General features: G+C 42.0%; 1 protein-coding gene across 1 annotated transcript; it reads left to right on the top strand.

The window, feature by feature from the left end:
- Positions 1-187: 187 nt before the first annotated feature.
- LOC114595302 (disintegrin and metalloproteinase domain-containing protein 20-like) lies at positions 188-2,371 on the top strand. Its single transcript, XM_028725606.2, has one exon. It carries the CDS (start codon positions 203-205, stop codon positions 2,369-2,371), a length of 2,169 nt encoding a protein of 722 aa, XP_028581439.2. The 5' UTR covers positions 188-202.
- Positions 2,372-14,030: the final 11,659 nt, after the last annotated feature.

Raw genomic sequence — 14,030 nt, 5'->3', positions numbered from 1 at the left:
GTTCCATCTTTGATCCTCCAAGCTCCACCCCCATTCCACAGATGGAGCACACTGGCAGTTACTAGGCAACATATCTTCCTCCTCTTCTAATTCACACATAGCCTCCTTCCCATCTATCTGGTAACAACTGTTTGGGACTTCCTTCTCAGGGATAAGATGCCAGAGGTGGTGCTTCAAGAGATTCTTTCATCTTTCTGGGAAAATGAATGGCAGCCTGGCATGGCTGCTCATTATGTTCTTGAGGAATCTCCTGAGTGAGACTGGTGGCCAGACACCACCTCAGGGCTTTAGGTATGCCTCTTATGAGGTGACCATTCCAAGGAAACTGAGCTTTAGGTATGGACTACAGGAAACCCGGTATGTCAGCTACCTGCTGCAGATTGAGGGGAAGGGCCAGGTGGTGCATCTCCAGCAGAAGAAGGGCATTGTTCCTAAAGACTTCCCCATCTTTACGTACAATCAGGAAGGGGACCTCCAGGTTGACTATCATTACATCAGGGATGATTGTTTATACAGTGGTTTCATACAGGACAAGCCTCTCTCTTCAGTCACTCTCAGCACTTGCTCAGAGGGACTCAGGGGCCTGTTACAACTTAACAATGAGACATATCAAATTGAACCTGTCCAGCCATCTGCTACCTTTCAGCATGTGGTGTATCGACTGGAAACAGAGGAGGGTGCCATGCACATGAGGTGTGGGTTGACGGAGGAAGAGCAAAGGCATCAAGAGGCCGTGATCCAAGACAGAAAGCAAGTGGCTGTCAGAAGTCCTCCAGCAGAACTCTGGTGGCCACACAAGAGACATGCAGAAGTGGCATTTGTGGTGGAGCATGAACGATACGTTAAGTTTAATAAAAATGAAACTGATATAGCTATGAAACTTCTCGAGACCATCCATATGGTAAATTCATTTTTTGAGCCATTTTTGGTTGAAGTATCTGTAGCAGGACTGGAGATATGGACGGAAAAGAACCTCATAGATATTGGTAAAACTTTAGGAAGGACACTTAAAGCTTTTACTGTATGGAGACATGACATTCTACTTAACCATCTAAAGAATGATGCTGCTCACTTAATTGTATACAGGTCGTATGGAAGGAATCTTGGACGAGCATATGTAGCAGAAATTTGTGATAACAGGGCTACTGGTGTTGAAGTATCAAGAAATTTCAATTTGTTTGATTTTTCTGTACTTTTTGCCCATGAATTTGGACATAATCTTGGTATGAGCCATGATGAACCAGACTGTACATGTGATCGACGTGCCTGCATTATGTCTGCTTTGTACTCACGGACTGATAAGTTTAGCAACTGCAGTTACCATAAATATTTCAATCTAAAGGACTCACCTTGCTTGTTGATTCCACCAGACCCTGATCAAATGTATAAACTCAAATACTGTGGGAACAAAGTAGTGGAAAAAGGAGAGCAATGTGACTGTGGTTCAGCTGCACAGTGTCAATCGGATCGATGTTGCAGGCCAGATTGCACATTGCATCCATTTGCCAATTGTTCTTCTGGACTGTGCTGTGCCAGGTGCAAGTACCGTCCCGCTGGATCCATTTGCAGAAAGAGTATTAGTATGTGTGATCTTCCTGAATTTTGCACTGGGACTTCAGACCAATGTCCAGAAGATGTTTATGTACAAGATGGTGCCCCTTGCGGTGATGGAGTCTATTGCTATCATGGTCGTTGTAGTACTCCTAATGGGCAGTGCGAAAAGATATTTGGCAAGAAAACCGTACGAGCTTCACAGGATTGTTTCAGAGGACTGAATGCTCGAGGTGATCGCTTTGGCAACTGTGGCCTTGAACATGGTATTTTTAAGAAATGCAAAGCTGAAAATATTCTATGTGGCCGAATGCAGTGTAGTAATATTTATGGGCTACCTACCTTGGAGGAACACCAAACCATCATTCAAACCACCATTGGCAAAAGTAACTGCTGGGCTACAGACTACCACAGTGGAATGGAGGTAGCTGATCTTGGAGCAGTGGAAGACGGTACACCTTGTGGCACTGGCATGATGTGTATTCGTAGGGAATGCAAGAATGTGTCCCTCTTGCAGTATGATTGCAATGCCACAAAGTGCCATAATAGGGGAATATGCAACAACCACAAACACTGCCATTGTTCTTATGGTTGGGCCCCTCCTGACTGTCTAAAGGAAGGATATGGGGGCAGCATTGACAGTGGGCCAATTTCAAAAAACTGGAATGGTGTCAGTGTAGGTAGCATTGTAGGAAGTGTGTTGGTCCTTTCCACAGTGACTGCTGCTGTTGGCATGGGTGTTTGTTACAGGTTTGTGCTACGTAACAAGGTTAGAAGAATGAGTTTAAGAATCTCTCCCTCAGAATCAACAGAGGAATGAAAACCACTCTAGATCACAGAAGTGAACAATGCAGAAAGTTTCAAAAGAGTATGATGGGTATAATGAGCACTATTATATAACATATTTTTGACTCTGTAAGCATTAGTTCAGTTCATCTCAAAGGGAAATATTCACATATGAAAATATTTGCCTATACTTTCACTTTATGTTGAGAGTCTCTTTGTTGTTCAGGACAGAAGTCCTATCCTATGTTGAGTGGGAGAAATCTGTCCAGTGGAATGGAATATTATCATACCATGCTAAAGAAATGCATGGAAGTAGTGCTGGTATCTCGGATATCTCAGATTCTCTCCCAAAGTAACCTTGGGTGTACAGGGACAGAATCATAACCTGGTATTTTTGTGAAGTGAATTCACATCTGTCTAGAAAGCCATTGCAAAAATTGTTCTGATAATTATGTCGACACAAATGTTAATGTTGAAATGAGATAGTTTATTAAAAATATTACAAAACCACCAACACATAATATTTCAAAAAGCTATAATGGAAATAATGGTGAATGTTATGTAGCATATTTGAGGGTGCAATCTTTTCATTAAAGTTTTATGTTTGTTTAGCACCTTGTTTATAAAATTTGCCACACAGGATAATCTTTAATTTATCCACAAGGAGAAAATAGTTTCATATATTTAGAGCATCTCTCTGTGCTTTAACACAGAATCATGTCCTTTTAGCCATTGGAAGGTAGTCAGTGATTGGAAACCTGTCTTTAAAAAGGAATGCTACATGGTTAGAAGATCTTATTTTTAGAGAGGCCAAAGCACTTTTGGATAAAACTAGCAGGTAAGGGTGCTCTCTGATAATGGTACATCCCCTTTCTGAAATGTTTCACATTCCCCTGAGAGTTTTAACTTCCCTTACCTAGTTAAGGACAGGAAGAGTCATAGTTCAGTGGCTGAGCCCTTATTTTTTTTTTATGCAGAAGGTCCAGGATGAATGTATTTTTGTGACTCCATTCAAAAGGTTCTCAGGTAGCAGAATGGCTAGAAGAGCCACTGAGATGCCAGAGAGCCTGCGGGATCCCCCAGATGACCTGCTTATTGAGCATTCATCTTGATTTGTTTGTGCCAAGGTTCTGCATTTCCCCATCACTCCTCTAATCACTAAAGAGAATCCATTTAAAAAACAAATTTGAATGTCAGAGCACCCAAGTGCTTTTTAGTCCAGTTTAATTGCACAATCCCACTTGCAAAATACTGACAGTCTGAAAGTGACCTGTGTCCCTCGAGATCCTTTGCCATATTGCACGATATTGGTTTGGATGGATGAAAGGTCTGACTCATTGTAAGGCAGTTTTGCTATTACAGGTTCAAAATAATGAAAATGGAGATTAAATGCATTAATGGAAACATTTATAATTTGCATCATTTATTCCAGTTACCAAATTGTGTTGCGTGTGTCCCAGCATGTTCAGTCTTGAATCATAAAAAACCCCTGCTTCCCTAGAACACAGTGAATATCTTAAGATTTATTTTTTCCATTCCAGGGATGAACGTTTTGTGCAGGTAGACTGAACGCTTATCAAGGTTAACACGAAAGGTTATTGTATTCCTTTTGCAAGTTCTAGATTTTCTTACTCTGAGAAGCAAGCCCTTCTTAATACGTTAACTTGAAAGCTTAGGAGCTTAAATGCCAGTCCTTAATAATGTAGTCTCTGTGTAGCATTCTATGGAGAATTCGGTGTTTTTGGGGAAGAATACAGGAAAGATAATGCTCTAGGTCAGCATAAGCTGAATTAATTATTCCTTTAGAGAGTTGTTAGTAGAATATTCAGTGCAGTGCGTGTACCTACTATGCACAACTTGTGTGAACTGAATTGAGATCTTTTCATATTCAAAGCAGGTAAACTTCACTTCTGAATATCACTGTAATTAATTCCCTCCAGGGGCATGTAGAAATGGTAGGTATAATTAGCTGTGAAGATACCTAACACTGCTGTCCTGTATCAGGGAAGTTAAATCGCTAAATTCTCCATTTACTTTTTTTTAAAAAATGACCTTGCATCAAAACAATAATTTGAGCTATCCTCTGATAGTCCGTGTGCAAAACTATGCTTGTGCCAAATACATCCCCCCCCCCCAGCCAAACAAAAATAAATTCACTTGAAGTTGCCATGGAGTTTTCAGTCGTATCAGCGCTCGTTTCAACTGCCTGTGAAACGGTTTGTCAGGATGAAGTCACTCATGGTTTTAATTAGAGCTACCACTGATTTTTCACCTGTTAGACAAATTCCAAGGTGGATTTGATCAGCTGAAACATCTAAAGGAATTCAAAGGAAGCTAGCTTATTGGGGAAGATTAGAAAGAGGCTCGTCTCTCTTTTAGCTTTACAACTACTACTAATAGTAAACTTAAGTGGTGAGTCCCAACAGGACTGTTGCCAAAGCAGAGGCATAATGAAACAATTGGTGGGGGCGGGGTGAAGGTATCAGCGTGCTCAGTGAAGTCCCATGGACTTTAGAAGTGCATTCCCACCCCCAAAGCAGGAGCAATGCTCTCAGAAGCAGCCCAACAAGGACTGGACATGTCTAGTAGCCTTGGAATATGGAGTGACAGCTCACCCACTTCTGCTCACCCACTTCTGCCACTGGAATCTCAGGCAGCCTGGTTGACCCAGAGCTCCTTTAACTAAGTTTGGCTGGGACACCAGCTACAACGGGATAGGGAACCTCCCACATGCAGGCCAGAGTTGGCGCTCCTGGCGCTTCAGATGTGGCCTATGAGGTCATTTCCCCCAAATCATGGCCACCTGCCCCACACCTGTTGACATATATCAGGTGTGGGACAGATAGAGACATGGCTTCCAATGCACAACTGGGAGCTTTTAAGTGCACTGCCAGTTGTGCACGTCATTATAAATGACTTGGATGAAAGAAGTGAGGGGATGCTCATCCGATATGCAGACAGCACAAAATTGGGAGGAGTGGCTATATTCCTGAGCTGCTGAAGGGGTGATGGAATAGAGTGAAGGAAGCCTCTGACTCTTACCAGCAAACTTATTTCCCTGCACCTGGAGTCTTCCTTCCACCTTGTTTTTGATGGAAGCCTCATGTTTTAATTCAGGCATAGGCAAAGTCGGCCCTCCAGATGTTTTGGGACTACAACTCACACCATCCCCGACCACTGGTCCTGTTAGCTAGGGATGATGGGAACATCTCCAAAACATCAGTCTCCAAAACATCTGGAGGGCCAAGTTTGCCTATGCCTGCTTTAATTGCTACTGGGAACAGAATGTTAAGCTAAGAAGATCTAGATATAACCCAGAAAATATATACATACATCATTTGCAAAGCTGGATTTTGCACATCTCTCAACTGCCAGTTAATTTACCCCAAAGCAAAACTTAAGTCATATTTGAAAAGTCCTATCCTATGTCTATGAAAATCTTCAGGAGCCTCAGTAAGGATGATATCACACAGGTAGAGCAGGGAAGGGTAATTGCACAACCCTAGAGACGAGTAAAAACCAGTCTAGTCAAGTACTCTTCCCCCCCCAGCTGAGGCTAACACCAGATGCTCACAGGATGATGAAAACTCACGGTTTTGCATGCCTGGTAGGACTTTGGAAGTCCACTGCTGGAAACCCCCAAAAGTTGCTGCCATCCAGTAGCTATGGGCCAATGATCTGACTAAATTTAAGGCAAATGTTTAAAGCCTGCACCACTGCAGCCTGCAGGCAGGGAGATTTGCAAGAGGAAGAAAGCAAGCAGAAAACTAATACATCAAGAAGCGGTCTGAGCCAGAAGTTCTCTCTGGTATACTTCTTTGCCTGTTAAGTTTGTGGCATTCCTTCTGTAGTCAGAACCTGGCTTACCCACTCTACTATCTGACAATTTTACTCCTTCAGCCCCCATATCCTGAGATTCAAAGGCAGAGCCTGAGAGCTCTCAAGTGTGGCACCAGTTCTTCAAAAAACAAACAAAAATTCTAGTTACGATTCTAGTTTGTCTTGTTAACAGGTCCTACTGTGGGATTGTTGCCTCATTTCTCCTGTGCTTACTCAAAGCACGCCTGTTTTTGGTGTTTACCTCTCTCAAAGAAACAGAGTGACACTGACTGTAAAAAATATAAAAAGGCTGGAGAAAGGAGATAATTTAAATTTTAGAATGTGTGTGAAGGCTCGAGACAATAACTTGCCCCATTGTGCTATGATTCCATGGTAGGGAGCTGAGTTCCCTTTCCCCACAGCCAAATCCAACACCTGCTTGCCGACAACTACAAAATTCCTGGCTTGGTTGGCTCATTTTAGAAACCAACAAATAAAGTATTTGCTATTCCAGCTCAAAGCAGCTTTGCAATTTCTAGATAGAGAAAAGAATACAAAAGAGCACACTTATTTTTAGCATTTTGGGTTTTGTTTTTGTTTTGTTTTTTTGGTTTTGCATCTGCCTCTTCTTGGAATCTCACCAGGGAAGCTTGTTCTGCAGTTTGACTTTCATTGCATCATACAAACAAACAAACAAACAAACAAACAAAACAACCCACCTCTTAAATACATAATAGATGTAGTTGAACACACAAAGGTACTGTGCTAATTTGAAGCATACGTCACTAATCAAACAAATGACAACAATATAGGTTATATCAACATCACTGCCGAACATTAGGCTGTCTGTCCCCTTACATCAGGGTTGAGGAACATATGATCCTCCAGATGTACTTGAACACATCAGACCTAACCAGCATGGCCAATGGTGAGGCAGGATGGTAGCTGTAGTTCAACAGGTTCAGGAGGACCACAAGATCCCCACTCTTGCCTTACACATATGAAAAAAAGTCAGCAAATTCAAGTACCTTAGGAAAGAGATTTTTTAAAACAACAACAATAACAACAACATACCTCTACCTGAGGCTTACTCAATACTATACAGCACACAAGTGGTGTGCCAAAAATTTCTCCTGTGTTTTTTCTTGACCATTCTCCATCCATTAATGAAAGAGGAAACTGCCTTCAAGAACTTTCCATGGCTGAAAGTGTGAAGTTTTGATGGACTTACCTTACTCTCAAGGTGGCCAAGGGGTGTTGTTGTGGTTTTTTTTTTGTGTATGTGTGTGTTTTCTTTCATTCAACAAATTATCTCACCAGCAGTCTACACTTTTGCAGGCTGCCCAGGTACCTCCAGCGTACTCTTAGAATGGCAACGATGACCACCTGAGATGTGCTGGAACACACCTGAGAGGTGCCAGAACTAAGTTCTGGTGAGTTCCAGCTGGAAAAGAAAATCCCTGGTTTTCTTTTCTTTTCTTTTTTTCTTTTTTAAATAATACTTTATTAGGATTTTTTCAAAAAATTAACAACCAACAAAAGTCAACAAAAATCACAAAAAACAGACAACAAACATCAGAAATCCAAACAGAAAAACAGAAAAAAGAAAAATGCAAAAAAGAAAATTTAGCATGAAAAAAAAGAGCACTCTTTCATATTGGTAACTTTCAAAACCTTATTCTCTTTACTTCCACCCACCTTCCCTTCTTGTATTCTACTTTAAAAATTAGTTCAGCAAGATCATTCATTATTTATTTTAAACCTTTATCCCTCCCTTTGTAGTCTTATTTATCTTAATCGCTAGAAACCCCTTCATTTCATTTTCAGAGCCCTCAGCATTCATAAATTTTACAGTATTTTTGTAGATAGACTTTAAACTTCTTCCAGTCCTCTTCCACCTGCTCCTCTCCTTGATCTCGGATTCTGCCGGTCATTTCTGCCAGTTCCATATAGTCTATTACTTGCATCTGCCATTCTTCCAAGGTGGGTAGATCTTGCGTCTTCCAATGCTTTGCAGAAAATCCCTGGTTTTCCGGTCTCACACAGACACCTTTCCCAGTCCCGATCTGGCATCAGGAATTACAGGAGTTGTAATCCAGCAACAGCTAGAGGGCTGCAGGTTCCCTATGTCAGCTAGTCCAACCCTCCCGCAATGAAAGAATATGTAGCTGGCCCATATGGGGATGAACCCACCACCTTGCTGCTATCAGCTCCAGGCTCTATCCAACTGAGCCACTAGAAGCTTCCAGTTTCTCTTACAAGGAGAGCAGGGACTTACAAAAAGCAAAGAACCTGCTCCCACCAACTGCAAGTCTAACCAAGTCTAACCTTTGGCTTCTGGGCTGTTTGTGTGCCAGTAACTATGAAAGATAAAACTGAAGCTTTCCCCTGATTATGCAAACTAGCATAAATGCTCCAAAGTGCAGCAGGTGTCATGTGAATTTCTAGACACACCTCTCACGAGCTGTAGATAATGTTAATCTTGGCACATTACATCATGCTTGGATATTTGCTAGAGAGGAGGCTTCCCTCCATATAATATCCTACTAATGCAGCAGTGAAACTGCCTTCATTAGGCAGAGATAAGGTAATGCATGTGGTAATCTTTTTGGGAGAAAGTTAGCTTTTATGGAGTGAGAGAGAGCCTTGCTTGTTTCTATACAGGTACTTTATGATGCTGAATTGAGCTCCTCAATTAATAATTCCCCATATGGTATTTGCTCATTAATGCTGGAAATAATTCTTTTTTGTTCTCTAATTTTGTTAGCTAATAAGGCTCGAGGGCATCTTCAATGATAGGCGATAGCTGAGGAAGAGAACAAGTTATTACTTATGTTGTTTACACAAGTGCAAATACAGTAGTAATACATGAGTGCTTAGTGACAGCTATTTTCCTTGGAGTAAGCAACATGGATGGGCATCAGCTACCTGGAAAACCAGCTGTTGATTGCAAACCTAAATGCACAGGGGACTCAGAAAAGTACAAAAGATCCTATGCTTCAGAACATTACATTGCAGAAGTAGGGAGGTGAACGGAACGGCTGTGTGTGTGTGTGTGTGTGTGTGTGCGCGCGCATGCTGCAGAGCTTGAGCGTTTGTCCTGCCTTTGTGTTAATTAAACATACTTTTGAACACTGGCATATCACTTGGGCCAAGGCTGAGTTCTACATCTTTTACCGTATCTATGTCTTTTACTATAACAACATGAGCAGTAAGTGAGCTATGGCATTGAGGGGTAAGAAAGTCCTGAAAAGCCTTCAGTTACCACCACTTCTGTCACCAATGTTGAGTTGAGTTGGCATTTGTATGTGATGGCAAAGTCACTTTAAAAAGGCAAGGGGAGAAGGAGGCAACAGCTACACACCACTAATTTGTGAGCCTGGTGAAGCCATGAACACTGGTAGCAACCCAAAATATTTATGAGGAAAAAAGGGGGCAAACAGATTCCAAGGGGACAGACTTCACCTCACACATTAAACCAACTCTATTTCACACTAATGCTCCAATCCTAAAACATATTTATGCAGAAGTAAGGAACACTGATTTCAATAAAATTTACATCCAAGTAAATATGTATAAAATTGAAGACTTAATCAACATTTTAATTTATTTTTTTATTAGCCACGTTCTCTTGGCGCTGCTAAAAATGCTTTGCTGCAATAATGAGAACAATAATGAGAATCCATCTCGATCTGATTTGTAGAAGTGGGGCTTGCACAATTGAACGCTTTTCTTTCAGCAGCATTTGCTGGTGTTGAAATGCAGGGACAGAAAGCATTGCCTGTTGGGTTTCTGCCTGTGATGCTGCTGCGAAAAGTACAGGAGTCCTGAGGGAAATATATGGCAGTCACAGGTACTGAGTTGTATGTCAAGAGGTCAGTCAATCCACACACTGCAGGATAGTGAAGTAAATGCGGATAATATGGAGCCCTGGATGCACAATATCAGTTCAGAGAGAGGTGGTCATTTCTGGGTTAGGATGGAAGGGTCTGACAATTTCTATTCTATTAGTTTTCATTTTAAATTTGGTTCTCAACATTTGGAGATATATATATATATATAGATATAGATATAGATATAGATATAGATATAGATATAGATATATAGATATAGATATATAGATATAGCTATAGCTATAGCTATAGATATAGATAGATAGATATATATAGATATAGATATAGATATCTCCTCACAAAAATTCCTCAACATTTTAGTGTGAATTTCTCTGACTACATTTTTAATGCTGTTCTGACACAAGCACTCTCCAATTATAATGCATTTTCGTATGTTATTGACACTAATATATTCATTTTTAGGCACACCTTGACCTTATATAATGCATTTTTGCAAATATTGGTTGCTTGGAGAAGTGCGTTGCGAATTTCAGATAAGTGAGATTTGGAAGGATGGCTACATTTCAGTTCTCATACCGTCTCAGAAAGTGTGAATTTGATTGATTCAGATTTAAATGTGAAGTGAATCGGTTTTCTCCTCCATCCCTATTTCTGAAGTGAAAAAGAAAAAGGCAGAAGAAGTGAATGAGAGTTAAGCATGCATTGCAAGAACAGAGAATCCGCCTCCATATGTAATCACATCATTTTACTTTGCATTCAGCCTGGAATAACTAACTACCTTGTTAGTGAGACACATTCACATCTCAATTATTTCTGCATCCAGACCTTTAGAGACTTTGAATTGCTTCGGAGATTGAAGGGATCCAGACCGGAGCATCTCAGCTTCGAATACAAACTGCTTAAGGCAATCAGTTGAAGACAGGGGACAGGAAACATGAATTGAATTGCTGTAGGTTGTACCCACGGAAGTCATCCCATTAGGGCAAAGACTTACACCTGCACAATGAGACTTCCTCTCCCTATTTTCTCCATATGTCACCCTCCCAATCTGCTCTGATCCCCCATAATTGGGAAACAATAAACAGCACAGTTTTCTAGGGTGGCATTTGCCCATCTTTGCTCCCCATACTGTCACTTATGGCCAGGAACAGCACAGCTGTCTAGCCTGACCTAGCTAGGCTGCCTAAGTGCTTTAAGCCAAAAGGAATATTTGAGCCTTAGCTTATACTGGACCAGCATAATGCATTTGGGCTTTATCCTGTCCACTTTTCTTGGAGGGTAAGACTGGCTCCTTATAGAATTGTAGAATTGAAAGGGACCACAAGGATCACAAGGACCACAAGTAGTGATGTATGGAAGTGAGAGCTGGACCATAAAGAAGGCTGTTTGCCGAAGAATTGATGCTTTTGAATTATGGTGCTGGAAGAGACTCTTGAGAGACCCATGGACTGCAAGAAGATCAAACCTCTCCATTCTGAAGGAAATCAGCCCTGAGTGCTCACTGGAAGGACAGATCCTGAAGTTGAGGCTCCAATACTTTGGCCACCTCATGAGAAGAGAAGACTCCCTGGAAAAGACCCTGATGTTGGGAAAGATGGAGGCCACAAGGAGAAGGGGACGTCAGAGGACAAGATAGTTGGATAGTGTTCTCAAAGCTACAGAAGTGCCTGGCGTGCTCTGGTCCATGGGGTCACGAAGCAGTCACCATCCTTGTCCAGAGCCTTGGTGAACTGCTTGATTAAGCCGAGTTTGATGTGCAGCGGTGGGAAGAGTATTCTGTCTCTGTCCACCAGAAGGTCGTTGATGACGTTCCTTTCTTTGCAAGGCACCAGTTCCTCCTGCACAGGCCAGTCCTTCTTCGTGCAATGCTGAGCACGGTCCCTACTATCCCACATGCACAGAAAACATGGGTACTTGGTGAAGCCAGACTGTTGTCCCAACAAAAAGTTCACCATCTTCAGGTCAACACAAATAAACCACTTATGCTGATCATAACCAATTTTCTCCAGCACATACTTCACCGCTTCATAGCTCTCCTTCAGTGTACTCGAGTGAGCCAGGGGTATAGAGGCAAACTGGTTGCCGTTGTGTAGCAGAACACATTTCAGTGATCGCTTGCTGCTGTCAATGAACAGTCTCCAATCTTTGGGTTCGTACTGTGGCACTCTAAGCTTGAGCAGAAGCTGTGCAATATCTGCACAGTAGACCAAGTCCTTCTCTTCCGAGAAAAAACGGAGGTACTCTTGATGCCTGTTGCGGAAGAAGCTGATGCGAGCACTGTCAGAGAGGAGGTTTTTTTCCTTCAATCTGGATGCCAACAGTTCAGCAGAGCCCTTTGACAAGCTGAGGTTGTGAACTAGATCATTCAACTCCTTTTGGGAAAATGGATGTGGAGCATCATCTTCAAGAACCACTTCTTCTTCTTCATGTCCTTCAACACTGGAGGCATCTTCGTCACTAATATCAGGAAGTTCTCTGAAGATAGGCACTGGAATTTCATCACAATGAGCTACAGGACGACGTGCTGATTGAAGATCAGGATACTTCATGGGGCGGCTGCCCCATTAACTTAGTTTTGATCCCCCAACTTTATGCTTTGCTGCACCAATTTATGGAAGATTTCAAGGTTTTATGACTTCAAACTGATCCCTTTTCGACATAATCACCCAGAACTATCGGACCTGAATACTTCTTGTCATTAAAATAATCATTTCCAATCAAAACAATTATTTGACAAGGCATTTTATCCCCACCAACTTCTTCTAAAATGCTGCACACAAGCGTACATGTGAACAAAAACGTAAAAAAAGACATGTGGCCATAGCTCAAAAACTTGACCTGATTGAGCAAAACCAATGTGATTTTTGGATTCAGCGCATCAGATTCATCCCAAATCAGCTGAAAAAATGCAGACAACAAATTTGTTGTTGACCAGTGTAATGTAGCAATAATCCTTAAGGCTTGGCAAACCACTGTGCCTGACTGCCTTTTCATTCCGAGTGCAACCAGTAGCAGTCATTAAATGAGCAACCTAGTTTTGACAGATTGCATAGTGTCCTAACGAGGGCTCATAAAATATCCTGTTTTGCTAGGTTGTTACAGAAATTAGTATTTATTTTATTTTGTTTTACTAAAAATAAAGCCCAACCAAACGCTGCTGTTATTAGAAAGCATTTCCTCAATCTAGCAAACAACGGCATAGTTTTCTTGACTCAAAAACAATATTTAAAAAGCAAAGCTCGCCAAGGCCACTGGGCTTCGGCAAGGGAGTGCTTTCCATTTTAACAGCCTGGCACTTCCAATCATCTGTTACAAAGACCCACACCTGGGGATGAATAACAAAATGTCAGCATGGGGTCAGTGTGGGGATTGTACACTTCTGCTTGCAAGGCAGGCATTCCTGATAGAATCCCCTTAATTACTGTCACCCACCCTGCCTCTTAGCGAATCACATTCCCATTATTAAATATTCAAGGGAGGACTTCGCACTCAGCACAGCGGGACCATTCATTTTCTGGTGGAGGCAGCAATCATGGCAATCTTACTTTCCACTTCCAAAGGTGTAACCCAGACTCTTTTAGGGGTTTGTGTGTGTGTCAAGCAGCCTGCAGGGCCCCTGTACACAGCCAGGGGCCTGGATGCAACTAAATAGGTCTCAAGTGAAACAGCTCTGCAACAGCTTCTGACACTGTATGAGTGCCAGTGTGGTGTAGTGGTTAAGAGCGGTAGACTCGTAATCTGGTGAACCGGGTTCGCTTCCCCGCTCCTCCACATGCAGCTGCTGGGTGACCTTGGGCTAGTCACACTTCTTTGAAGTCTCTCAGCCCCACTCACCTCACAGAGTGTTTGTCATGGGGGAGGAAGGGAAAGGAGAATGTTAGCCGCTTTGAGACTCCTTCGGGTAGTGATAAAGCAGGATATCAAATCCAAACTCTTCTTCTTCACCCAAGCAGGGTTGCCACCTGTCCCGTATAATATAGGATCGTCCTGTAGTTCAATGTAAAATACTACATCCCCCAT

This window comes from Podarcis muralis, chromosome 4 (genome assembly GCF_964188315.1).
Source record: "Podarcis muralis chromosome 4, rPodMur119.hap1.1, whole genome shotgun sequence".
NCBI lineage: Eukaryota > Metazoa > Chordata > Lepidosauria > Squamata > Lacertidae > Podarcis > Podarcis muralis.
This window is presented reverse-complemented; position numbering and strand designations above follow the sequence as displayed.